This window comes from Aedes albopictus, chromosome 2 (assembly GCF_035046485.1).
Source record: "Aedes albopictus strain Foshan chromosome 2, AalbF5, whole genome shotgun sequence".
Classification (NCBI taxonomy): domain Eukaryota; kingdom Metazoa; phylum Arthropoda; class Insecta; order Diptera; family Culicidae; genus Aedes; species Aedes albopictus.
The window spans coordinates 293837137-293863015 of record NC_085137.1 but is presented as its reverse complement, the minus strand read 5'-3'; the positions used below and the strand labels follow the sequence as shown (position 1 = coordinate 293863015).

The following is a 25879-nucleotide window of genomic DNA, read 5'->3' as shown; positions in this document are numbered from 1 at the left end:
TTTCCGGCATCTCTGGGATTCCTTGTTTGGATTGATCCAGATAGACTAACATTTGGCGCAACAACCATTTCGAATTTTTGCTTCTCTCTTCCTTCTGAGCACATGGCCCATTTTTCATGTAATCTCTGACCAGTAACAGATAGAGCAGACTCCCCTCTATCTGATAACGGGATAAGTTTGCATGAATAAATTGAAATGCACCTAGACGGAAAGGAAGAAGTTGAGACATGCAATGGTTGTTCCGCCCTTTTTTACATGTTGGTCTAGATTTTTTATGAGAGTTGTATTGTAGATTCCCTTCAAAAATTGCTGTCAGAATTGTATTCATTAGAAATTCTTTAGGAATTCGAGATGGGATTCCCCAAAAAGTTCTTGCTGCGATTCCTTCAAGAACTTTTGCGTGGTTTCTTGTAACAATTTTTGCTGGTATTTCTCCAAGAATTCCGCCGGAACCGGAAGTTTTTAAAGGAATTCTTCCGGGAATTTTTCAACGATTCATTAAGGTGTGTCTCTTTAAGATTTTTTTCAGGCATTCCTCCTGTGATTGCTCCTGAAGCTTTTCTTGAGACTTGTTCTGGAGCTCCTGCTAGGATTTCTCCAAAAGTTTTGCTGATATTCTTACAGAAATTTTTTTCAAAAATTTTCTATATGAACTCTTCCTACAGCTATGTATCTAAGCGTTTCTCCAAGAATTCCTCCTACATTTGCTACGTGGATTTATCCAGGGATTTTCCTAGCGATTCTTTCAAGACATCCTGCTGGCATTTCTCCATACATATCTGTTTTGATAGTCCAGGAACTTCTGCTGGAGTTCCTCCAAGAAATTTTCTGGAAATGTCTATAAGAACCTTTTCAGATATTTCCCTAAGAATTGTTCATGCATTCTTCCTATGATACCCCCAGGTTGACGAACTCCTGTTGAGATTCCTTCAGAAATTCTTCACTAGTGATGTATTGTATTCAGAGTATTCTGTAGATACTTCTGAAATAATTCCTATATGAATTACTGCGTGCATTAGTCCATGAATAAATCTACGGAAGGCACAAATTTTCCAAATGGAAGAGAACGTGCCCCTGGAGCCAACCTAGTGATGAATAAATCTAGCGAATTTCCTAGGTATTTTCCAAGAATTCCTCTTATTTATTTATTTATATTTATTTATTTGTTTATTTATACATATAAAGTCAACAGGTAAAATTTTCCTACAGGAATCCATCTATGAATTTGGTAAAATGTTCCTCTATTAATACTTTCAGTTATTACTCTTACAAGAATTCCTCTAGAGTTTTCACTATGATTCCTCTATTAAATTTCCCAATTGGGTATCCTCTATGGATTTCTCGGAGGTCCCGCTTGAGATTTTTGCTGGGTTACCTCTTGGTATTTCTTTACGAAAATCCCTTGGTATTGCTTCTGAAATTGCTTTAGAAAATTTTGTTTTAAATTCTTTTGGAATTCATGCTAGACTTTAACAATTCATTTTTGCTATGTTTTCTCCTTAAACTGCTCCTGATATTTCCCCAGTACTTTTTTGCAGGAATTCCTCCATGGATTTCTCAAGGAGATTTCTTCAAAGATTGCAATGATTTTTCAGAAAATGCTAACGAAATACCTCTAGAGATATCTACGGAGATTGCTGTAAGGATTCTTTAAGAAATTACTTAAGGGATTTATCCGGAGCTCCTGTAAAGGTTTTTTCAGAAACTACTGACGGGATCCCTTCCGGAATGTCTTGAGGGTTATACGTTCCGTATATCCTCGGGTAGTTTCTCTATAAACTTCCCCGATCATTTCTTCAAAGATTTCAAAGAGCCTAATCTTTGGAAATTAAAGTGGAAAGGCAGCGAAAACGTAGCCATTTCAAACAGTTTGAATGTTCATACTTGTCAATCAGATGTTGGTTCATTTTCATTCGTTGACAGCTAAAGTTAGATGTTATGATTTAAACTGCTCTAACCAATGTCAACTGTCTTCTATAGACCACAATTGCTATAAGCTAGGAGAAGGCTGTGTTCCAGTAGGGATGTTATGACAAGAAGGAAAAGAAATTAAAGATTTAATAGTTCTGCTGTAAACAAGCACTGAATGTTAACTTTGCCAAATACCATTTTTTCTGTGCTTTTAACACCCTTTCGATTTTTTTATCACAAAAAGTTCGTTCAAATATTACGTAACGCAAAATTTGGCGATTTTAGACCCTATCCGCTATCCCTCCACCGCGTAACTATTTTTGAAAGAGAAATTTTAAAATTTTGTATGAAGCGTAACACAGTGCTGGACACCCCCCCCCCTCATTGGCGTTACGTAATACTTGAATGCTAATAGCCCTTCAATTAATAACTGTGGAAGTGCTCGAAGAACACTAAGTTGAAGCGAGGCAGACCAAGTCCCAGTGGGGACGTCGGGCCATAAAGAAGAAGAAGAATACTTGAATGAACCCAAAGCAGACCCTCCACACCTATCTCCGTCTCTGACGTGCTCAGAACAGCTTTTCATGAATAAAAAAAATAATTTTAAAAAATGTCCCGATTTTGTCAGGTACCCGATTTTGTCAGCCCAAAATGCTACCAGGGGCTGACAAAATCGGGTCCTTACTGTACATCCGATACTTTTTTTTACACGGGAAAATTCGAAAAAACCGTGCAAAATAACTAACATGCTTTCTCAACAAATAATGAAAAAAATAAGAATTTGAAAAAAAATGTGTATGAGTTTTTTTTTTGTTTCACGGCCGTGCAAATCGAGAATCGGGTGTAAATGTAGGGTCGGGCGGGGCAAGATGGGTCGCATAAGGATGGATCACCATAACTTCGTAAGGGGCCGTTCATAAACCACGTAGACTTTTTGAGGGGGAGGGGGGGTCTGGCCAAAGTCTACGCTCCATACAAATTCCAAAATTTTTGTATGAACAAAAGTCTACGAGGGGGGGGGGGTCTGAGATGGCCAAATTTTGGTCTACGTGGTTTATGAACAGCCCCTAAATACAAATCGGATTGGTTTGCATTCGTCCGCTACTCTTTAATACACTAGTTAGCTATGCTAAAAGTCGATAAAAAGTTCATTAAATACAAAATATGATGTTAAACAAGCAGTTTTAAAAAGTGATCGATTTTGTGCCGTGAAAAAAGTGCGGGGCAAGATGGGTCACCTTTTGAGTAATTAACATTTTCTCAACGAAAAACGTCAAAATATAAGATTTGTTCCGCATTCAAATATGCTCCATATCAATACTGAGTAAACAAGAGCTACTAGTAAACATTTTATAAATTTATTTGGAATATAAAAAACTTTACGATTTGAGTGGTCCTCAGGCGACTTGAAAATCGATGTTTTTACTAAAAAGCTGGAGCAACATTTGAAAAGGGCCCAAGAGGTCTTGTGTCTTTTTTCTAAAACGCTTCGTAGGGCATAACAGCAGCCCGCCCACGAAAATGAACACCGTTATACGAAAGATCGATGTTTGCTCTATCTGATAATGGTCTTAGTTTTTGTGAATAAGCTGAGGGTGGCTCAGGAGCGACGTGTGAAGTCATTGTTTACCAATGCTTGTATGCCCTTTTCAAATGTTGCTCCAGAAATTATCATAATTTTATGTTATAATTTTGAGCGTTTATTCCGCTTAATTGAAGTCATTTATGAGATAGTCTTGTAATAAAAAATAAATAACTTTTCAATGCTCCAAAAATACGTTCAAAATTGAAGGTGACCCATCTTGCCCCGCGGCCGTTTATATGGAGAATATATGGAATGTATCGCATAAGAAAAATGGCAAAAAAACATTTTATTTTGTATTTCCAATGAGAGTGAATAATTTTTCAATCAATGCCCCAAACTTTTGTATATTCATGCTGGTCATCTAACAAAATTATTAACATAATCAAAACATGAGTAATGCGCCCGAAAATGGCACTGACCCATCTTGCCCCGCCCCACCCTATGTCGAAATAATTCGTTTGACTAAGAGAAATACTCGCTTTTAATTGTGCGTGGTAATGAGTGAGGGAAACGCAATAATTGAATGAGTGTTTCCCATGCTGGATTGAGGCTACAATTGACAACTTGCATTCAGACCATCATAACTAGAAGGGGGATTGACTGTTAAATTTGAAATAAAAATCATGTTTCTACTTACCGGCATTTTTTCCATTGTGTTATCCGATATCCAAATCTACAAGTAGAGAAAAAAAGAGAATAAGAGAAAAGAGCTTTGATAACTATATTTTGTTAATTTTTATCAAAAATATTCCATAGCTATCATTAATTGCCTTTTTGACTATCTGATGCCTATTCTTTATGAAGCTTATATTCATCGCCAACAAAAAAAAACATCATTTCAGAATGGGCATCAGAGAACAGAAAAATTAACAAAATAAATTATCGCCTTGCTGTTTTGTGGCTCTGCTAATTTGCGACCCTCGAAAAACTGTCTGACTTTGGCTCCGTCCGGCAGCAGCTTCAATTCATTCATTTTTTTCCCGAGGCAATTCGGAATGGCAAGGCTGTGTATCGCACGAGATCGGTTGATTGCCTATCGCTTACCTCAATATTTTGGTGCCAACAAGAAAAGTCGTTGCTTTTTTAAAAGGCGTCTTGAGAAGTGTAGTTCATATAACAACTGCCATTGCCAGACCGAGCACTGGTCCACTGCATTTCAGTTTTCATAGTCGGTACAAATTAGCATTCTACGAAAAACAGCGCTCTCCGTCTTTTCTCTTTTTCTCTAAAGAAAATATAATACTTTTTTCTCAGTGTTAGATTTGGATATCGTGATTTTTTTTCTTCAGCTTTTCTTTGTATGACACCAAAACACCGACATACAGACCTTACCTCCCCAATATGCCAAGGACAATAGAGTATCCCATATGACACAACGTTCAACTGTCGTAAAGATCTTTTGACACATGCCAAGTAATCACCAAACCAGTTAACAGCATTAAGTCGGCCTTTTGCGGAATTTAGAGCTTCGCAGTCCCAAATCATCACAATATTCGGTTTATTGATTACTTGAGATGGTGTTGAACAAAAGAAACTAATGTTTGAAAGTTAAATAACATAGTTTGGATGTTGATAAGTATTGTGCCAATTGAGATACTCTAACGGATAAATTGAGGCCATGCTCGTCGAAAGACAGACTGACAGTTCAAATCAAAAGTCCACTTAATTATGTTTTCATAGTGTCCAGCAAGGAATTGTTTATTCTATCAATTTTTCATAGTTTTCTGTTGCTTTTTTGCCTACTATCCTAGAATTCAGTTTAGTTGGATAAAGTTTAGCACAGAGATGGTTGAGAAGGCTAGAATGATCTCTTAGATTTTGATCGATATTGAACAGTGAATGTTTTTAAATGTACTTCTTATTTGGTTCCTGTACGTGATTAACGTTGTTTTTTAAATATCCATAATTAGTTTCTCTGAATTATGCCTATAGTCATAGAATGCTGTGTAAAAGGAACTAAAGAGAAAATGCCAAACAAATTTGAACAAAAATCTATATTTTGAATCCGGCCAGTTTCAAAAATTTGTTCACTATCTTTCGACAGACGAAAATAACACGTCTGGTAGTCTTTTGATCAGAGTAATACCTAGGAGTTCGAACTTCCAAAAAGGGCTTTCATTTGATCTATAGAACAGAGCAAGAACTCTGTAGTGTTGATTCAAAGAAAAAACAATCGATAAAAATGTATTAAACTTAAACGTTAACTCAAAAACAGAAATAGACTCACAAAATTTTGGGTACTGTGGACATATGACAATAAATATACCTAAGTAGATGTAGCTGACTTGCTCATCCATGAATTGATTATTCGGCGAAACTAACTATTTATGTACAATGAAGGTAAAAGAAATGATCTAGCTACTCCTTTTAAAACTTGCCTATGAACAATTAAATAAACTGAGTGATGAGATATAGCAATAAATTGCAAATAAATAGATGATAGCCTTCCCTTTGTTGAAAGTAGCATAGTACAATCTTTTCATAGAACCAAACGAAGACTATTTGTATTTACACTTGTAACAACCCTGGCTAAGAGATTCTGCTCACGTTTCTCCATTTTCATGTGCTGCGGCACCATCTACTTTTACGGATGCTCGAGTTGTCCGACCGCTATGATGCAGTGGTGTTGATGATTTATCGTTCGTGTTCGAATCTGAATGTTCACTGTTATTCATGGCAGATTTAGGCGTTTTGGACACCCAGCTGTCTAGGGTGCGATTGTTGGCCGATTTCGGCGGGAATTTTTTAAGCTTTCTTGATTTTGGCGACGGCGTCCTCTGAGGACTGGCAAAACCGTCCAACACCTTGGCACGTTTCATTTGTTTTACATCAGTAACTAAAATTTTAAGCTCTTTTACTGTTTCCAACACTTCGGGATCAACAACCAAGGCTTCGTTATTAACCGGATTCGTAGTTGATAATTCTGAAGCAAGCGAACTTTCATGGGCAATCGAAGTGTCGTTGACCATGCTAGTAGACTCATCTTCCACAACCGACGATTCGTCATGCGATTGAACGTCACTCTTATTATCCCGCTGTTCACCAGAGGTATTCTTTTTGCCTTTGTTAAAACTGTCTCCGGTCTTATGCCTTTTGACGGCGGGTATTGGACTGTCGTCTAATGTCCACAGATTTATCTTAACAGAACCGCGAGATCTCGTTCGGGGTGTACTATTGACGCCGTCAATTGCTCCAGAATCAGTCTGCTTTGACTCTTCCATGGCCTTATGGTTGTTGCCATCATCTTGGCTTTGACTACCGGATTCGTCGTCCTGGGATGAATAATAGTTATTCATTTGATTTGAATCCGAGTCTGGTGCATCATTCGAGTCTATCATAACGTCTAAACTGCATTCACTGTCGAACTCTTCGGTTGGTCTTACTTCTTTGACTTCTTCACTTTTATCCGTTGCGTTGCTACCACCTTCCTTATCTTCTTTACTTTCACTTGTGCGTGTCGTTCTCTTCGATGGACTTCTCTTCAATCGCTTTCTACGTGGGTTGATCGGCCTCGTGTTGATGTTTCTTACACTATCTCTTCTGGTTCTGATTGTTGTAGTGTTCGCCGGTGATGACTCACTCTTTCGCACAAGCTTCATCTTTTTAGCTTTCCTGCTGGCCAACGCAGCCATAGCTGCTCTGCTTCTAGCCCTACTTATGTCCTTATTACCTTCCTCCCCAGATACTGATCCCTTGCGCTTACCGAGAATTCCCTTGTGGGCATTTTTGACAATCGCGACCCTTCTATGGATTAGCTTTTTCCCTTCTTTACTGGTAACGTTGTTATTATTTACTTTACCACCACTAGAACTACGATTAGAGCTAGTTTTATTAACCTGATTGCTTGCATCCTCCCGGGAGAACGTAAGAAGATCGTTCTCCTCTGCCTCCAATTGTCGTGCGGCCTCCTCTTCGCGTTTCAACTGGGCTAGACGATTTGCCTCCCAATCACGTTTCTGTTGTTCGATCTCCGCTTCAACGGCTTTCAATTGTATCGCTGTCCAGGTACCTTCCGTGTCTTCGACAAACCGCATAGCGTAACGCTCGATGGGACTTAGCTGCGAAGCAAAGGATAAAACAGTGATTAGTATCAATTAGCATGCTGCGTAAAATAGTGTTACATTGATGTTTAATAAAGTATGTCCGAGAACTTTGATAGCTTTTAGATATACCAATGGCAAACAAAAAGCGGTCTGGATCGTCAAAATAATATTCCCAAATACCGTTGACATTGTTTGTGACGAAGCAATTCAGCACAAACAAAATATGTATATCATCTGGGGTAAGTTTGTGAAGAACAAATAGATCTTAAAAAATACAAACCTGCTTGATGAGATTCTGCACCTCCTTTTCGGCCTTGCTCATTTCGGGTTCCTTCTCTTTGGGTTCTTGATCGATCGGAATATTTTCATCAAATTCTTCCAAATCCGCCGATGCTTCAGCCTTGGCAAACTTGGCAGCCTGTACATCTTGGTCGTCCTCGGCAGCTGCCAGAGCTGATTCGAAGACATTAATCGCAGATTTAGCTGATTCCTCAGGCGTGCCACTGCTGGTGCTCGGTGCAACACTTGTCCCAGCGGTCATACTCTGCTGAAGTCTCTCTTTTCGCTCTCGATCTCGATCTATGACTTCGGCGAGCCGCATAGATGCATCTTCCTCCACGGTATCAACAGTAAAGAGGTCTTGAATGGTCGAACTCTTGAAATATGCCGTTGTGAAATTGCCACCCTCGATAGCAAGGTCTCCGAGCATCCGCTTTTGGTTGGCTTTCTTGAGAATATTCTCTTCGATGGTTTTTTCACTAACTAGCCTGTATATGTGGACGTCTCTGGTCTGGCCTATCCGATGGCATCGATCCTGTGCCTGGGCATCCATGGTCGGATTCCAGTCGGAATCATAGAATATCACAGTGTCCGCACCAGTAAGATTGATGCCAACGCCACCGGATCGCGTGGACAGAATGAAAACGAACACTCGCTTGTCTCCGTTAAACCGCTCCATCAGCAGTTGTCGCTGCTCAACTTTGGTAGTTCCATCCAGCCGTAAGTAGATGTGACCATGGTAGTTGAGGAATGCTTCCAGCACATCCAGCATGCGGGTCATTTGTGTGAATATCAACACCCTATGGGCACCGGACTTGAGCTGTTTCAAAAGTCGGTCCAACGTTTGTAACTTTCCACAGTCGTACTGAATGAGACGTGGATCCGGGAACTGTAAAAAAGAATCAAGACGTTAAATTCATTACCCAAAAGTTCAGAGAAATTTGTTGCACCACGACAAAAGCTAATTTCGGACAGTGATTGTGGAAATAGCCACTGATATGATGCATTATTAGATTGTAGCAAGGTTCTAGAGGCCAGTTGCGATGAACGCAAGAGTCCGCTGGATGGTCAATGCTTGAACAGTTTACTCTGGCTCTATTGCAAAAATCGTAACAAAGATGCGCTTTGAAACAATCGATTTTAAGAGCCTAGTTTTATGACGGTTCCGGCTCCAAATGACAGTTATTTTCCAATTGAATTGATTTTGTATACCGGGCAAGCTCCATATTCAGTCGAGAAATTAAAAGAAAAATCTCTTATGAAGCAATATACTGAATGGCGAATTACAGAACATATTGTTTTTGGATCGATTGTGAATGTACAGAATGTGTTTGTTCATAGTAAGATACACTGTGTGATCAGAATTAGGACCACGACATCTTATGGTATCCATTATTAGGAACACGTCGTCCACTAACAAAAATATGTCTAGTTCATGGACTACAAATTATTATGAGATTTAATTTATTTCATACATTCAGCTAGACAACAAACCAACGCGATAGTAACGTGGGGCAGTTTCCCTACAAGCAAGAACTTTCATTTATTTTAGTTTTTATTGTGAGATTCTCTTAACAGTTCAGAATGTGGGTACCGATTATCATTGTTTAGAATTTTATAGCTCACCAATTGCAACTAGCGTTTGTTGAAACCTCCGAAAATGCATTAAATTTTATACGACGTGAATGGCAAATCGCGATTCGTAGTTTTTGTTCATCGAAATCAATTGGAAAAAACGGAAATCAGAACTTGACGTAACAAAAGCTTATGCAAAAAAAAAAACAAGAACTTCAGGTCACCTACCTGGGTACTCATCGCCGATACAATCGGGTGCACTATCCTTAAAGCTGGTCTCAGCCCGTCCCGGATTGCCTCATCTGTGTCCTGTTCCTCGTTCATTCGAGAAGGATGGGGATGTGATACATGAATACTAGGTGCCGGAGCACATACAGCAGGTACATAAATGACAAAATTATTCAGCACCGATCGGAATTCTTCCGTTCGCTGCTCGATGGATTTGATGGCCTTGCCTAGACTCCAATTGGCATTTTGCCACGCCTGTTGGCAGTAGTGGGGTCCGACCGAGATCATTGGAACCTCGTCAACGTCACAGAAACCTTCACTGAATACCTTCTCAACAGATTCACGCAGATCACTGCCATATATTGGACAGGTATCGCATCGTTTTAGGTTCATTCGTCCCAGAAGCTCCAGGATCTGGCTTCTTCGTTCTTTTCGTGACTCTTCTACGCTAGCCAAGTAGAACTCGGTACGGATTTTCTGTTCCAGCTCTTCAGGGGTCAAATTAGTGGCAGCACATGAATAGGAATGATGCTTTAGCTGTTGAACTATCGAAGTAGCAAGTGACGATGAAATAGGGCTCGCAGCAGTTGAAGGAACGTTTTGGGCATTTGTTGCCGGAGGTTGAGTTATGCTACTGGGAACATTCGCTGTAGATGGGGGAGTACTTATTCTATTGACCACTGTTAGACGTTGTCCACTCGGTGTCATAAGCGTAGATGAGGTGCTACTGCTTGGCGTTAAAATTAACTGCCTTCCAGCGGAAGTTTGCACAATTTGCGCTACGTGCCCAGCACTGAATCTATTACTAGGAGTACTTATATTACTAACACTACTGCTGATACCACTAATCATATCACATCGTTTACGTAGATTTACATTCGACGATTGAGGATCGTCGAGAGGAATCGCTCCTGCGGTTGTGGCTGGTTGCGAACTGATCTCTTCGATCAATGGTTTCCTATCTACTAGCGAAGAATTTACAAGCGGAACATAGCGCGTTCCTTCAGTCTTCATGGCTGGACTGGTTCCAACTCGGACTCCAGTACTGTTGCTGATCGTTTCCTGAACACGCAAGTTTGGCACCCGCACGTGCAACCGTAGTTTGCCTGTTGGACATCGTGGTGGGAGCTCAGGAGTGGAATCTATCTCCTCAATCAATCGCTTCGGCATGCATAACCGTTGCGAACGGTACGCCACATATGCGGACAATACCAATTCCAACTTCACCAACACGAGGTTTAGGGAAGACAAATCAATTTGCTATAAATATACAAATGTAATGTTATAAGAACTCGACAACTTTCACTACTAAAACACCATACCGTGAAGGGATCGTAATTCAACATGTTGTACACCAGGGAAGCTGTCCGGAAGTTGATTCCTTCCATTCGGAATGGCGAAATCGTGGGACGTTCCTCGAACATGTTGGGGTGATTGCATACTTTTCGGAGCTGCATCAGCACATTGATTACGCTCAACAAATTGCCCGAAGCAAGCGTTTCTCTTGTTCTGAAAAGAAGAAAATATTCGTCATACACAACGAAGTGAGCCGACATGGACATTAAGCTGCATACTTTGCTCGACTCATAAAGTCGTCGTACAGAAACCGCTGCCTCTTGGACAACCTGCACATAACAACGTGTTCGTATTTCTTTGGCATTTGTTTTTCCACTTCCGATTTCAACCGGCGCAGCAAGAATGGGCGTAAAACCTAAAACCAAAGCAAAAATTGGATAAATTATTCATGATTTTTTTTTCGATTCGTCTAAATTATGATTATTTATCCAATGATGAAATATTAAAACAAATAATATTAAACGACTAACACATGTCGTGATGAGACCGAACTGAAATTACCTTTTAAGCCGTTTGTTTCGAACAGAAAACGTCAATTAAGACAGACAATTCACCAAGGTAATTAAAGTTAAGCTCATCATGGCCCATTTTATTTGGCATGAAGCCACTTGGCATAAATGATAGTTGGCGTAATGTACAAATAGCGTAATAAGAAGTTTGCAGTCCGTTATGCTAAATGGCTGTTATGACAAATGGCTTTATGCCAAACGGCCTTAAGTCAAATATCCCACTCTCATCACGACACTACATAAAAAGGAACAAAAATAAAAACCCATGGCCTTAACGTGTTTTCCCATTTTACGTGAGCGTGTTATTTGGCATAACGGTCATTTGACGTAGGTAGTTGGCATTTGGTATATTGTTTAGGACGATCGGCCATATTCTTTCCCATACTTTTGTTTCAATTTAGACCGTTATGCCAAACGACTGTCACAAAACGACAGTATGCCAAATATCATCATACCATTTGGTGTAATGGTCGTTTAGCATAACATGAAACATAGCAAATTTGAATGGGAGCATAATAATTATTCTGGTTATAATGACCATTACGCCTAATGGGCATCATGCGAACCGGCGTTATGCTAATTGTTGGTCTTGAATTGGCATTTTGCCTGAAACGAATATGATTGATATAAAAATGAAAACCTTCAATAATGATATGAAATCCACAAAAAAAAAACAATGCCCATACCCGGAAACGTGGAAATAATAATCATAATACTACATTACGTACAGGTTACAGACCTTATGAAGGCGTTTGATTATGTTTTCGTTGTACTCCGAGTTGCCTTCAATCATCCCCGTCATCGGATTCGAGAACCATTCCTTGAACTCCCGATGGGATTGGAACACATGCGGCATCAGGAAGTGCATCAGCGACCAGAGCTCCATCAGATTGTTCTGGAGAGGTGTTCCTGTCAGAAGCAGCCGTCTGTGGAAGATACGTAAATTGGATTAGGTATCTTTTCAAGTTAGCACAGAATCGTTAGCAAGGCATGTAACACAAGATATCAGACAAATGCCTCGATTGTCATCTGACGAACAGTTTCGAACCTCTAAAACAGATTTTCGAAACCGATCAGAAGTTTTAGTAATGGTATCATCATTAAAATTATGATTGGTAAACTAAAACGTTTCCTAATCGTGTCATACTCACTGTTCCGTTTGAAAGTTTAACAGCAGCTGCCACCGTTGTGATTTGAAATTTTTGATGTTTTGTGCCTCGTCCAGGATGAGATATTTCCACTTTTTCCGTCTGAAACTCTGATGGTCCTGAATTACCAGTTTGTACGATGTTATGCACACGTGAAACGCATTCACTTTGGTCCAGCCCGTTCTTTTCAGCTTGCGTTCCTTCTGGGAGCCGTAATAGGTCAGTATTTTGAACCCTGGGCACCATTTTTTGAATTCCATTTCCCAGTTCAGCATAACTGAAGAGGGCACGATGATTAAGTGAGGTCCCCAATTTCCTTTAACGCATGCCAAGTGGGCCAACAGCGAAATGGTCTGAATGGTTTTACCTAGACCCATTTCATCTGCCAAAATTCCATTGAGCTTACGATCATGCATCGTCACCAACCAGTCCAAACCGATGTGCTGATACTCTCGAAGAGTGTGCTTCAGCAGGAAAGGAATTGGCGTTACGACACTGGTGGAAGAGAGGGTATTTCCTTTTGGCTGAATACTTTCGGCGATTGCTGCAGCATCATTCAGAATTTCATCCTTTTCACTTTGACTTTTACCGGCCATTTCATCGTCTAACAAGTTCTTCAGACCAACGTCCTCTTCATCTTTATCATCATCTTCGCCGTTCATATCTTCATCGGACGATGGGACCTCATCATCTTCTTCCTCGGATGAATCCGATTCCGCTTCTGAGTCACTTTTCTCATCGTCCGAATCAACATCCATTTTTTCAGCTGCCCGTCCTGGCGGCGGTGGCCGATTGTACTTTGCCATTAACTCCTCTATGCTCATTTCGTTTTCCGCCTAAAGAGGATTAAATATAAATTAACATCGCTCAGAAACAACACGCCGCAACAAATTGACATTACATTCAGTTCATCAATTTCTTTCTTGTGATCCTGATTCTTTTCCTTTTTCTCTTGCTCCATAATGGTGTCCTCATCATCAGTGCTGTTCTCAGCAGCGGAAAAATCTTTGTCATTCTCCTCGCCTTCTTTTTCACTATCATCCGGCTCCTATATAAACATAAACAGTCATTACATTCATCACGAACAAATACGGTCGATAATACTTACAGACAATACAATTTTATCCCGGTTTTCCAAATAATCCTTTGGCAAGTTCTTTAGAAAGTCATCGAGATCCATTTCCGATTCTTTTTGCAGTGCTGCCACTTCTTCGTTCGTTCCGGTTGCTTCCGCTTCCGCCTTAGCAATCGTTTCCTCGTCGTCATCCGAGATCTCACTATCCGGACGAAATTCATCATCGGACGCGTGTTTCGGCTGAGGCGAAGGTACACGACTTGAGTTCAAGCTGTTGGCCTTACTGGTGTTCGCATCTTGAACTGCTTTGGGTTTGTTCATGCCTTCCACTAGCTGTTGGGAGTATTTTTCAGTCTGATCTACAATGAAACTGAGTTGCTGATCGAGAGCCTTCTTTCGCTTTTCATCCAGTTTAGTTTGCTGTTTGTATTCGACCAGTTTCTCCACATTGCCCCAGAAGATTTTAATCTCCTTCGCAACAAAAGCGGCTATCCGTTTTAGCTGTTGCTCTTGGGCTTTCTCGGCTCGTTGAGCTGCCATGGCTTTGTCGAGGAAATGCTTCTGAACCATGCGAGCGCATTTCTTTGCCGCAGCCTTTTTCCATTTCCTCTCCTGAGCGAAGTCGGCCGCCAGCCAAACCATTTCCTCCAACAGGTAATCCCAATGGGCTTTGGGCCGCTGGGGTTCCTGGAGTTTTGGAAGCCGCCTTTCGCTCCATAGCCCCTCTTTTTGAAGCTCCTGTATTCGCTGCATTACGTACACCTCTTGCTTGGCTTTGTTAGTGTACTGTTCCTGACCGTTGCCTCCGGTTGTGGCATTCGAGGAAGTTCCATTATGCTGTGCATTAGAGTTCCCACTGTTTCCACTCCCGGTTGTCGATCCACCGCTTGCTACTTGCACCGTTCCACTGGTCGATGCAGAAGCGTATGCAGAAATTCCCAGAGTCGATGAACCCGTCGATGGGATAGGGACCGTTGGAACTTGCTTCCGCTTCTCGATGGTCGGCGTCGCTCCGATTCCGATTGGATCCGGAATGATGGGGGTGCCGCCTTCACAGATGTAACGAAAGATGAGTAAAATTGTGGAATTAGTCATACAGTATTAGCAAACGCGGTGAAACACTGATTTTATAAATAAATAATCAGACAAATGCCTCGATAGTCATCTTATAAATAAGCTTCTATTGTCCCAAAACGAGACAAACGGAAACAATCAGTATTTAAGTCATCATATTGAGATACTACTCTACACAGAATTAAGCAAACTAAAAGCATCATGATATTTGGATTGATGTGATTTATGCTACTTTGACATGCTTCAAGATTTCGTATACTGGAGTACCAAATTGACAAATCTTCCGAAAACCTCACTGGGTACCTACTTTTATCTCGTTTGAAAATACTCGATTCTTGATGAGCCAAATTCCCCAGTACAATCTTATAAATTCTTGCGCTAATCTTATTACCGCCATTCATCGCTTATGCTCCATTCACCGCTCGTTTCATACGATTTATATTCGAATCTAGGAATCTCTCAATATCGTCGGAATGCAATGATCTAGAATGTTTTTTTTTTCACAAAAAATTTGACGTTTTTTGGTACTCGATACAGAAATGCTGAATTTGTTGATGGACATTTCCAAATAAAAAAGAAATGTGTCAAAAAAAAACATGGCACAAAACCAAAATGGAAAAATGAAATTCGCTTTAAACATTCATTATGGAAAGCAATTGAAACTCAAACCAATACGCGCTTCTCAAGAAACTAGTACGAACAAGTAGGTAAGTTGGTAGAGAAACTCAGAAAGGAAACAATGAAAGCTAAACATTATGTTTTGGCTAGTTTGGTATTTTCTTGTAATGTTAAGAGAGTGGAACGGTGCGAACCTGGCACCAGAGGTACAGAGGGGTTTCCTACCACAGGTGGTACGCTAATCTGACCAAAGACCATCCCGTGGCGACCTCCCTGAGGCCTTCCGGGTATGTGACCTACAAGTACACAAGAGGGAGAAAAAGAGACGAAAGCCAAGAGAAAAAGAATAAAGTTGCGGAAAGAACAAAGGTAGGTACGTGGCCAGATAGTTTAGATTCGACGGCGATGGTACTGATTCTCAGCCAATCCCAGCATTTTTTGTGGGAACCGGTTGAGATGTACAAAAAAGCGAACTCTGTTTTCTAATTCAATGTTTATCTTGTAAATTGAAGTCCAATTGAAAATCCTACTTTGACACTTTTGAGCACTGATGCCTAGCTCGATTGCGTACACAAGGCTTGGTGATGATGATATTAGTATGCATTTACAGGATAAACATATGAAGAGAGGTGAAGGTATTAACTAAAGACATACAATGTTAATAATGGTGGTCGTTTGCAAACCAAATAATCAAATGAATGTGTTATGGGTGATAGATAATGGATTATGGGTAGAAAAATCAAATCAAGAGTTGAAAAAACAAATCTTGAAAGCCTTCAGTAAACAGGAATAGTGATCAAACGGAATAAAATTACCCTGCTGACTCAGTTGAGCCACTGCGGCCGGTAGTTGCGTCGACACGGCTACGGGGGTCGCTCCTACGCCGGGAATTTTAATTTCTGCTCCTTGCGGTAAAGTTGATGAGCTGCTTGCTGCTGCTGACAGCGATCGATTTGATGATTGCTGAAAATACAAATCCATGTCAAATTTCAATTGAACCGACAGCGCCAGTTTCGCCACCAACCTGTTTAAGTATTTCTCCTGCTTCTTCCAGATTGGATGATAACGGTTCTAGCTTGTACGTTCTCATAAAGTTCAAAAACGCTGGCGTATGTGGCTTCTTTTTCCATGCAGGATAATCCATCATAGTACCACCGGACTGAAGAAAAAACAGTTCCGCTACATGTTCAGAGTACCTGTATGAGAACGAGATTGATAAAGTGATAAGTATGCTGTTGGTAAAAATGAGACAAACACTTGAATAATCTTTTATGGAGCTTCGATCAGACAAATGCCTCGATTGTCATCTGGAAAAAATCAACCTCTTCCAGAATGGAATTGATCAATTTTCAGACGTTTGTAATTGAGTCATCACTGAAGCAAAAAAAATAGTGTAGATTTATTTGACTATTAACTTTATAAAATTTAGTTTCATGAATTCTATTTCATTCAACTTGTTTCATTATGAAACTGATCTAAATTGCGTTATGGAAGAATTACGTAAGCAGATTATAATTGTGGGTAGGTATTAGAGTCACCAAAGGCAAGAACTCATTCGCAAAGACCAATCTTGACGCTAACATCGGCTCTCACGCTAAAACCGCTCAGTACCTAAAATGTGTAAGGCCTACTCATAAGTGCATAATTTCCAGACCACACAAAAAAATGTGTAACAGTTACACATTCTAAAAAACAGCTCGTACACTCTTCTAGATGTAAAATTTCGATATTTTTTTTTTTTGTTTACCAAGGTCACTAGTAAACCTAGCTAGATTGCCATACAAAATATTTTGCGAATTACACGATTTTGCGGACGCAGGAGCTGATTTTGTGATTGTGTAAGTGTTACACATTTTTGGTGTAGTCTGGAATTTATGCAATTTAGTGCTGAGTGGCCTTAGCGTGCTGACTACGGTTGTCCGACATTTCGCGGTAAACCATTTCGCGGTCAACCAATTCGCGGTGGACCATTTCGCGGTTTGAACCATTTCGCGGTTTTCTGTTTCGCGGTCTATACATTTTCGCGGTTTACCATTTCGCGGTTTACCATTTCGCGGTTTACCATTTCGCGGTTTACCATTTGGCGGTACACCGTTTCGCGGTATTAATCGGTTCCTAATTTTAGTTTATCTCTTAAGCACATTCACACATTGTGAGCAAGTCTTTCAAGATACGCACGCACGCCAACGCGCACACCTGCATACATACAATTATTAACCCTTTCCTTCCCATGACTTTGAACGACTATTTCTATGTCAAGAAAGCGTTTCCGAAAAAAGTGCTTGAACAAAAGTTATTGCAAATTGGTCTAATTTTTCGAAATCAACGAAAAAAATTTTAGTTGTAAATCAATAGTATTTTGATTGTTTATCAATAGTTCAACTATTGAAACAAGTAGTTGGGAGTTGGGTTTGTCTAATGGGATTACAATCATATTCCAAAAACTGTTGCATCATATTCATCTGATTTCGTTTGTCTCGAGTTCGTCGAAAATCGATGGTGCTCTAGAGCAACCATGGGAAGTAGAGGGTTAAATAATTCATTGTTTTGCTAGTTCCATGAACTGTTCTTTCTAGTACTACATACATAAAAAGACGCTCATACATATATGTATACTTACGCGGTTGTACGCCATTTCCCGGAAAATCAATTCCCGGAAACCTATTTACCAAAAAGACGTTTCCCGGAAAATAGTGCCATACTATTTTTTTTTAATCTACCGTATGTGTTGTACATAAAATGGTAGATTGTTGTATTTAAATAATACAAATTTGGTTGCATTGATATTCAAAGAATATTCCTTGATTGGAAAAAATGCTAAATCATTTGTTGTATAATAGGGTTTGGGACCATTTGGGTAGGAGGGCCTTTTTTGGGCACTTGCTGCTATAATTCAGTCAATGTTGAACCAATTGACTTGAATTTTCGAAATCAAGTCAATTGGTTTCAAATTGACTGAGCCCAAATGGTCCCGGCCCTACATAGGCGGGTCGCAATTTTTGCATTGAAGCAAATGTTCACAAATAGTAAATTCCTCCTTCTTTTTACATAGGCTGTTCTTTCGAGTTATCTTTTAAAATAATTTTCGGCATCAACCTGCCAACGTTTTCATCTAATAATTGCCCTTCTTTTAAACATAGGCTGTTCTTTCTAGTTACACAAGGATAGTTGTTGGCATTCAACTAGTAATATCATCATAGGATATGTTACCTTCTTTTATTAATATGTCGTTCTTTTAAGTTTATTGTTAAGCTGCTAACTTTTTCATCGAATATTTTCCCTTCTTTTAAACATTTCTGGTTTAGACTGAGACAAGACAAGATAATTTGCATTACGAAAAGATCTTGGGCCGACCGGGAATCGAACCCAGTACCCTCAGTAGTATGGTCTTGTTGAATACCCGCGCGTTAGTGACTTCGGCTATATGGGCCAGCACAGGCATAGACGCACGCACAAATGTACTAACTGTTCTTTACAAACTCACACACAATCTTCTAATAGTTCACCCTTCTTATTTTCATGAACTGTTCTTTCGAGTTAGTTCGAGAAAGGCCGAAACACGAGAGGCTGAAATCACAAATGTTTGGATACATAAGGCTGAATCTCGAAAATATCAAAAGCCTGTAGTTGAAAATTGAAATAGTGATACGGCTAGTTTTCAATTGGTGTCGTTAATACAAAAGCAGTCGCTTACAAAACCGCTCTTGCTACGCTCACAGACAAACAGACGTAACACTTCGAACATTTTTCGATTCAAATCATAGTCACGGAAACATATTCACCCAATGCTAAAAGGCCTATGTTTGGCCGACCACCAACTAGGTGGCGGTAGTGAACAAACGTCAAACTCGAACAAAAACGATGCGAGCGCCACGGTTGGGCAGTTGGCCAACTATCAAATTTTGAAAAAGACTGTTAAATCGGTGTACGATGTGAATTATCAGAGTGTTACGTCTGTTTGTCTGTGCTACGCTCATAAGCATAATATCATTCGATTTTTCTACGCAATATACAGTGGTTCACAGGTGACACATAGTCGTGATAGTATGTCTCAAAAGAATAGACTATGCTAAAAACTATGAAAACTCTCTTATGAGAATATTTTCAACGACGTATGCATTCTAGAATGTTCATCATTTTCTATCTTCAGCCTTTTGTTATTGCAACCTTAAGTAATGCATTCAGCACTTCGAGCCTTAAGCTATCAGTACACACTTTGATAAGTGTGCTGATTTTTCCACAGAAATAAAGCAGCACTCAAATAAATATCCACTTTATATTTTAGGTGTTAAGCCGATGTTGAAACTGATGTTTGCCTGTTGGTTAATGTTTCCGTTCTATCGCATACATGCACATGCACAAACAAATTCGGGTCGCTCATAAACCACTTAGACATTTTGGAAGAGGGAGGTCTGGTCAAAGTCCACGCTCCATACAATTTTCGAAATTTTGTATGGTCAAAAGATTACAAGAGAGAGAAGGGGGATCTGAGTTGTTCAAAATTTGGTTTTCGTGGTTTATAAACAACCCCTTACACACAATGATCTAATAGTTCACTCTTCTTAGTTCCATGAGCAATTCTTTTCGAATTGGTACAAACCGCGAAACGGTGCAGACCGCAAAGTGGTCCACCGCGAAGCGGTATAGACCGCGAAACGGCATACCGCGAAATGGTATTATCCGCGAAATGTCATACCGCGAAATGGCACACCGCGAAATAGGTTACCGCGAAGTGGTTTACCGCGAAATGTTATACAATCGACTTTTATCCACATAAAATTTTCGAAATTTGTTACGTAGTTTATGGACAGACCCTAAGGGAAGTTAAAAATGCCATTCAGTAGCTCAAAACCAACAAAGCAGCTGGTAAAGATCGTTGACGTTGATTACGGGAAAATCGATGTGATTAAACAAATGACGGCAAAGTTAACATACTAACATTTCTCATTCAGTTGAGCCGGTTGAGCGCATTGATGTAACATGATTTAGATTAGGTAAGGTAAGATAGTACCATAGTTCTCTCGTTTTCGCCACGGCACAACATTCGGAAGTTCACGTATCGTTGCGTATGGAAATCACTTCCCTATAGGCGAATTTGGCGGGAGCTAACGATCACTCTTTTCTCTGGTGGCAGGAATGAGAACCCTATAAAAAAGTGACTCCGCCAAAATTTGCCATGGCGCAGCATATTTTCCATTTGCAATAGCTTCCATTATCATCATTCTTGATGCCCATGCCGACAGATACCGGATTGGCCAGCTGACAAAAAAATCCGGAAGATCTCCCGCCGCATAGCAAGAGCTCATCAAATTAATCACATAAATTGTTCGTAAGTACCTAGCGAATCTAGGGGCGATTTCTTCACCCTGGCTTAAGCGTTAAGCCAGGTTTAACTGTATGGGTAAGCCTGGCTTACCGGTTAAGCCGAGGTGAAGAAATCGGCCCTAAGCGCATCTGACCTCTCCTAAACATTTAATGTAACAGGTTCGCGTAATTGATTAAATAAAATATTAAACTATCTCAAAGAGAATTAAATTCTTTCCAAAAATGCTCGTTTGTTTCTCTACGATGCGGAATTCGATACGAAAAATGGAAAAAAGTGCACTTTGCCTATGATGCGCCATGGCACTTTTTGGCGGAGTCACGTTTTTCTGCCACCAGATGCGGAGGAATCGTTAGCTTCCGTCAGATTTGCCTATAGCTTGTTTTCAAACAGGATAAATATGGGAGTGTATGATTATTAACCTTCCGTATTTATGCAAAGTACTAGGTGTTACTAAATCATACTGTCCAACAAATTGCATAGGATCAGTTTTATTTTTCTCACAGTTAATCGTTCACCATTTCAAGGGTAAATTCTTAGATTTAGTTTACTTACTTTTCCTTAATGCTCTTTAATCTCATATACTTGTGCTCCAGAATCAATTTCTTGAGAGCGGAAATGTCATGTTCCACTTCAGCGGTAACGACAACAGGACTTTGTTCTAGCTTTAGACGCTTCCGGGCCGTAGGCGAAACGGGAACCGAGGACCCGATGGGGCCGCCTACTGTTAGGCCCGCACTTGCTACACCTGTCACTAAAACACCCGATGCCTGATGAATGTACGACGTATTCCCACTGTTAGAAGAGTTTGCGATTTGATTGGCAATTATTATTCCACTTGCACTTGAATTATTGTTATTTCCACTACCGATAATTTGCTGCGTTCTCACTCCACTACCGACCAATGGTTGTTGTGCACCGATAACGACAGTATTATTTGATTCATTGCCTATATTGCTCACACCACCAAGTAAAATGTTATTATTCGCACTGTTTGTTGATGTCACTACGAATTGTTGCTGTTTGTAGGTCACAGCCCCACCAGCTGCTCCGACGACGACTGTGCCAGCCGGGATCAAACTGATGGTATTGTTTGGAAATTGCTGCTGCTGCTGTTGTTGCTGTTGATGATGATGAAGTGGTTTGCTCAAATGTCCTGCCGCTGGAGAAGAAGTGCTCTGCATTTGCTGTTGGATCTGCTGAAAGTTATGCTGTTTTTCGTCGGCAGGCGAACGGGACATTGGTGATGCGGCAACCACAGGCCCTACGGGCAACTGCAATGACAGAAAAAAGGAACAATTATGTATAGCTAAAATTTCCGAAACGTGCGTAGAACATCTTGGTTTAGTGTATTACGGCATTAGATAGATCTTGCTACCATAGCCGTACCTAATGTTAGGGATGATACACAAAATATGTCACGCAAAAATCGACCTTTTTCAACCCCCCCTCGCCCCCATGTCACACTTTTTGTAAGGGACATCAAAATTATTTGTATGGGTTGTCACGTTCTGCTAAAGCCCCCCTCCCTCTACAAGAGAGACGTAATTTGTGTACGGCCCCTTATATGACTGTAGAATATAGTTCTTCTGCATTGAATAGCTGTACAGGTACTTTTCGATATATGTAACGTACTAAAGACACTGTATGCTAAAGACACGAAATCTGATGATTGTTGCTGTTGATGATGATTGTCGCATCATGACGATGATGCTGTCGAGCAATGCTTTTAAGGTGCGTTTGACAGGTCTCCTGCTCGATTGGAATGACATTGACAGCAAATTTGGAATTCCAATTGGAACATTTCGTGTCTTTGCATATAGTGTCTTTAGTAACGTACAAATAAATTTTTCCTTTGTATGTTATATCGAAGCAGAAAAAAAATTAATATTTTTTATGCTAATGTTGATGAACTCGACGTGAAATTAACCCCAAATAATGTTTACGGTGGAATTCACAAAAAAAACAATAATTAAAAACATGAGTTTTACAAAAAAGTCATTTCGTTTTTTGTGCTTCGATATGTAATGTAACGTAAATTTTTGCTTCCATGTAACGTACACTATTTTTTCCAATTTGCGCTGATAGGACAGATCGGTGAAGTACTAGATTTGTAGTAATGGGCTGACTTTTAGTATGCGTGGGTATTATGCAGTGGCGTCGCGTAACCTCACTTTTTACCTGTGCACCGACCCTAAGACTTGCAATTGCAGGGGATTTATGATCGAAATCGAAATACAAATGAGTGAAAGCAGTTATTCTCGTCATTTTCTAATTATTACAAGCTAATTTGTTCAAAAATTTCAAGAATTTATACTTGGTGCACAGGTGAAAATTGAGATTACGCGACGCCACTGGTATTATGATTCCTTGCCTAATTTGATGCTGCTTGAGCAAAACTTTAGGCAACAGTGTCGTTTTTTTCTCAATTTCTTGCAACATAAACCAAATAGTTATCCAAAGTTTTGCTCAAACAGCATCAAATTAGGCAAGGAATCATAATACCCACGCTTTTTGTACCATTTCATAGCAGAAACAGAGAACTGACCTTCTCACCATAGGTACTAAAATTCAGCTCATTGCTACTGTATTCGACCGGAATTGATCCGGAAGTGGACAAAGTACGACGAACGAGAACTAACGCGAAGTTTTGTACCGCGAAACCGGGATTTTCCGAATATTCGCGACCGAAATCAAATAAAAACTCTTGCAAACCAAAATGTCTGCTCTAACTAACTTTTATTGGGAATGGAAGAATACTTATAACAAAGGATCAATGACATGGTATATGAATGATAGGTTGAATTCATCTTCATGAGAATCCCTCTCTTGCCGCAACTATCCTGCAACCCTCTCCGGCAGAGTTGAACTCGGTTTCCATCACACCGTAAACAACTACAAATCTAGTACTACATCGAACGTACCCTATTGACCTTCTCACTATACAAAAATTCAGCTCATTACTACAAATCTAATACTTCACAGATATGTGCTATTGATCTTCTCACCATACTAAAATTCAGCTCATTACTACAAATCTAGTATTACACCGCACGTGCCCCATTCTAGGATGTGCCCCAGGAATTTCGACAACTTATTTCTAGTCATTCAAATGTGGGCCGACCTAATCTGCCAGCAATGAACGGTCGTCGACACCGTGGATACGTAGAATGCCAAGGGGTATGGCTAAGGCTCTTGCTTTCTGGAAAAAAGCTAGAACACCAAGTCACCATAATACATAAGCCTTGACATGAGCACTAAGGCGGACCTTAACTGCCCCACTGTTCCATATGAATAGGAAACTCAGCAAAGATGAAAATGTTATGCGAGTGGGTTTGATGAAAACCCCCCACCTTCTCCACCTTCATGGAATTCCTCAAAAATATCTCTGGGATTCACGAAAGACTGCTGCAAGACCGACAAAAAATCAAGCAATAGGAGGCAATCAGTGAAGTACTAGATTGAAAGTAGTGAGCTGGGTTTTTGTATGGTGAGATGATCGATTCTCCGTTTCTGCAATGAAATGGTGCAAACAGCGTGGGTTATATAATTTCTTGCCTAATTTGATGCTGGTTGAGCAAAAGTTTGGGTATCTTTGTTGTTGTATTATTTTTTCTTGCAACTTCAACAACACAGTTACCCAAACTTTTGCTCAAACAGCATCAAATTAGGCAAGAAATCATATAACCAACGCTGTTTGCACCATTTCATTGCAGAAATGGAGAATCGATCATCTCACCATACAAAAATCCAGCTCACTACTTTCAATCTAGTACTTCACTGATTGCCTCCTATTCGTCCAGGAACTTCTCCAGGATGGAGTTTTCTTAGGAATAGTTCAAGAGTTGTTTTGTTTATTCGTGCAGGAGTTCCTTGTGAAATTGATCCACAAATTCGTTCCGAAATTCTATTAAGAGCTTCGGCTAGCTTCCTTCCAGGATTTATCCAGGATATCCTTCAAGAATTTCTTCTGGAGCGTTGTTCAAAAATCCTGCATTGAATTTTTACTTTCCATTTCATTACAGAAACGGAGAATTCATTAACAAATTTTGAAAACGACGTATAATCAATGGTGTAGCATTGATTATACGTCGTTCTCAAAATTTGTTACTGAATTGACCTTCTCACCATACTAAAATTCAGCTCCTTACTACAAATCTAGTACTTCACCGATCTGTCATATTGCAAAGACCTAAATATTCCCACGCCTTCCGATATTCAAAGTCAATTCAACTGAAACAAAAATGCATTTTCACCCCACATTCCCAACAGCTGCCCGGGGGATTTTAGATTCAATTTTCATCGTAGGGTCTACCTACCTCACGCGCGGCATATTGGAAGCAACGAAAATCGCACCATTCGTTACTGACCTAGTTTTTATAACCCATCATCGTCCGGTGGTGGCGAGGTGCGATCGTGTTGCACCGCGTTAGGTCCGGTCGGTGTGATGCAATTTCAATTACGCTTGGGACAACGATGGGTAATAAACCCGAAAGAATGATATAGAACCGCGACATCATATTGATCGCGCTGGAACAAAGATTGTTTATTTTTGTCTCGAAATCAAGGCGCCGAATTGGCCGGGTAAGGTTCTGAACTCAGGTGAACCTTAGCTGGAATGTTCTGAAATTGAGACACCGTATTGGCGGCATACGGCGCCGGACTTGTTTTGCACTCGATTTGTTTTGACTTCGAGTAAACTGAAAGAAAAGAATGTGGGGGTATAATTTCAACCAACATCCGCGGCCGGGGGCCGGCTAGGGTTCACTGTGCCCAAGTAAGGTACACTTCAATAACAAAGCAGGTGCTTTGTTTTGGAGAATTTGGTGCCAAATTCCAAAGACGATGAGGATGATGATGGTGACGATGATGATGATGGGGAGAATGATAATGACGTCGATGGTTGGTTCAATTCTTTCACACACCCAAGCCTTGTATACGCTCAAGTGAGGCGGGGCTAGAAGATGTAGGCCTTGGTGTAAAGATTCTCAGTAGGTTTTGTGCGAACACGCCCAAGTCAGGCGTGGTTAGGAGATTTAAGTTTTTCGTTGGTATTAATATTCTTGGTAGGGCTTGGGATACGCCCAAGATAGAAGAGTCGTGATGTTTTCAAGAAGAGAAGGATTTTAATCACGATGAGGACAAGTAGGATAGG

At 40.2% G+C, this 25879-nt stretch overlaps 1 protein-coding gene and 1 non-coding gene across 4 annotated transcripts in view; both read right to left on the bottom strand.

Annotated features, from left to right (window-relative positions):
• The window catches only part of LOC109414250 (helicase domino-like), a 50754-nt gene that overhangs the window by 11215 nt on the left and 13660 nt on the right, over nt 1-25879 (bottom strand). For 2 of the 3 annotated variants that reach the window (XM_062852091.1, XM_062852092.1), the window contains exons 3-16: nt 21280-21998; nt 16426-16597; nt 16217-16364; nt 15596-15697; nt 13743-14758; nt 13536-13682; nt 12638-13470; nt 12226-12412; nt 11196-11332; nt 10944-11130; nt 9622-10881; nt 7820-8707; nt 7333-7554; nt 4134-4169 (exon numbers count right to left, since the gene is read on the bottom strand). In XM_062852091.1, the coding sequence (XP_062708075.1) occupies nt 4134-4169; nt 7333-7554; nt 7820-8707; nt 9622-10881; nt 10944-11130; nt 11196-11332; nt 12226-12412; nt 12638-13470; nt 13536-13682; nt 13743-14758; nt 15596-15697; nt 16217-16364; nt 16426-16597; nt 21280-21998 (6054 nt within the window). The remainder of the gene's footprint in view (nt 1-4133; nt 4170-7332; nt 7555-7819; nt 8708-9621; nt 10882-10943; nt 11131-11195; nt 11333-12225; nt 12413-12637; nt 13471-13535; nt 13683-13742; nt 14759-15595; nt 15698-16216; nt 16365-16425; nt 16598-21279; nt 21999-25879) is intronic. The other variant, XM_062852093.1, reaches the window with a different exon arrangement.
• LOC115265113 (small nucleolar RNA Me28S-Am2589) lies at nt 14844-14946 on the bottom strand. Its single transcript, XR_003896525.1, has one exon. It is a non-coding gene; the product is annotated as a small nucleolar RNA Me28S-Am2589 (small nucleolar RNA).